The sequence below is a fragment of the Olea europaea genome, chromosome 3 (genome assembly GCF_002742605.1).
Source record: "Olea europaea var. sylvestris chromosome 3, O_europaea_v1, whole genome shotgun sequence".
NCBI lineage: Eukaryota > Viridiplantae > Streptophyta > Magnoliopsida > Lamiales > Oleaceae > Olea > Olea europaea.
This window is the reverse complement of record NC_036239.1, coordinates 6,543,471-6,544,683: the sequence shown is the minus strand read 5'-3', so window position 1 is coordinate 6,544,683 and position 1,213 is coordinate 6,543,471. Positions and strand designations below refer to the sequence as shown.

General features: G+C 35.0%; 1 protein-coding gene across 1 annotated transcript in view; it reads right to left on the bottom strand.

The window, feature by feature from the left end:
* Positions 1 to 353: 353 nt before the first annotated feature.
* The window catches only part of LOC111377709 (inactive protein kinase SELMODRAFT_444075-like), an 8,370-nt gene continuing 7,510 nt past the window's right edge, over positions 354 to 1,213 (bottom strand). Inside the window, exon 11 of the mRNA XM_023000842.1 lies at positions 354 to 689. Within this exon, the coding sequence (XP_022856610.1) occupies positions 558 to 689 (132 nt within the window). The 3' untranslated portion in view covers positions 354 to 557. The remainder of the gene's footprint in view (positions 690 to 1,213) is intronic.

Below are 1,213 nucleotides of genomic sequence, written 5' to 3'. Positions count from 1 at the left end.
CTTATTTGCTTTTATGCTATTATTTTCCAAATTACTTTGTGAAATCATATCCAATTTCTTCTTGGAGTCCCACAAAAATAGTGAAATTCTTCCAACATTAAAAAAAAAAAAAATAGAAATAATCTCGAGATAAAGAATTAAGTAATAACGCAAGATCATAAATCCTCACAAGGATTATCCCATCTAGAAAAATGATATTCACTGAAAATTCGACTTTTTACCTACTCGATCACCATCATTCTCAAATATTATTATTCAATAGTTTTAGCAATTGCAAGATTATAAGTTAGCATAAATATGTGAAAATCAAGTTTTTATATACACAATTTACAACATTAAATCAGAAAAATAAGTAAATGACAATAAAATCCAACCTTCTCATTACAGAACCAACACAGTCAATACTCAAAAAGGAAAGAAAATAAACCAGTGTTGAAAGTTGAATACAAATTAGAAAAATGTGAAGCTTTTCCCCTTGCCACAAGAACCCATTATCTCTTGAAGCAGATTTTGGCGGACTGTGCAATTGAAACGAACACTTTTCAAGTTGTTTTCATTTATTTTGATTCATCTTCTGATACATGGGAGTCAATTATACTAATCTCAGAGTCAGAATCCATTTCTGTTGGAAAGAAGTGTCGAATAAAGTTTGTGTTATCTTCACCTATGCAGCTCAAATCATGAACTACCTGTGTGACATAGAAAGAATATAAATTATTTAACCAGCAATTCATTTTAAAGGTCAAACTAGCAGTATGTAGGCATTACTCCCAGCATGTTCGCTCAATATGTTCAGGAACATATACCATTTGATGCTTATAATGATGGAAACGTTAATTTGATAAGTTATGTCATTTTTTATTCATGAGAAACCACGAGGATTCTGTAATCATATCAATCCTTGAATCTAACGGTTTACTGGGAATATTTGTAGGATTACCATCAACTGTTCTTTTCTTTTCCTTTAGTGACTCGGATGTCCGAGATTCGCCCGACTAATCTTGAGTGGCGGCCTTCTCCCCTAGTTCGCCACCCGGATAAATTAAGATGCGGTACCAGCTTCGACACCTTGGGCCGGACATTTCGGGATGCAGCTCTCCTCCATGTAGACCTCCCTTTGCGACGTGTGGACAGACCTCTAGAGGGACGACAGAGCGCACATACCTTTGCCTCCACAAGAAATTTGCCTTCTAACATAAATGTTGCTTTCCAG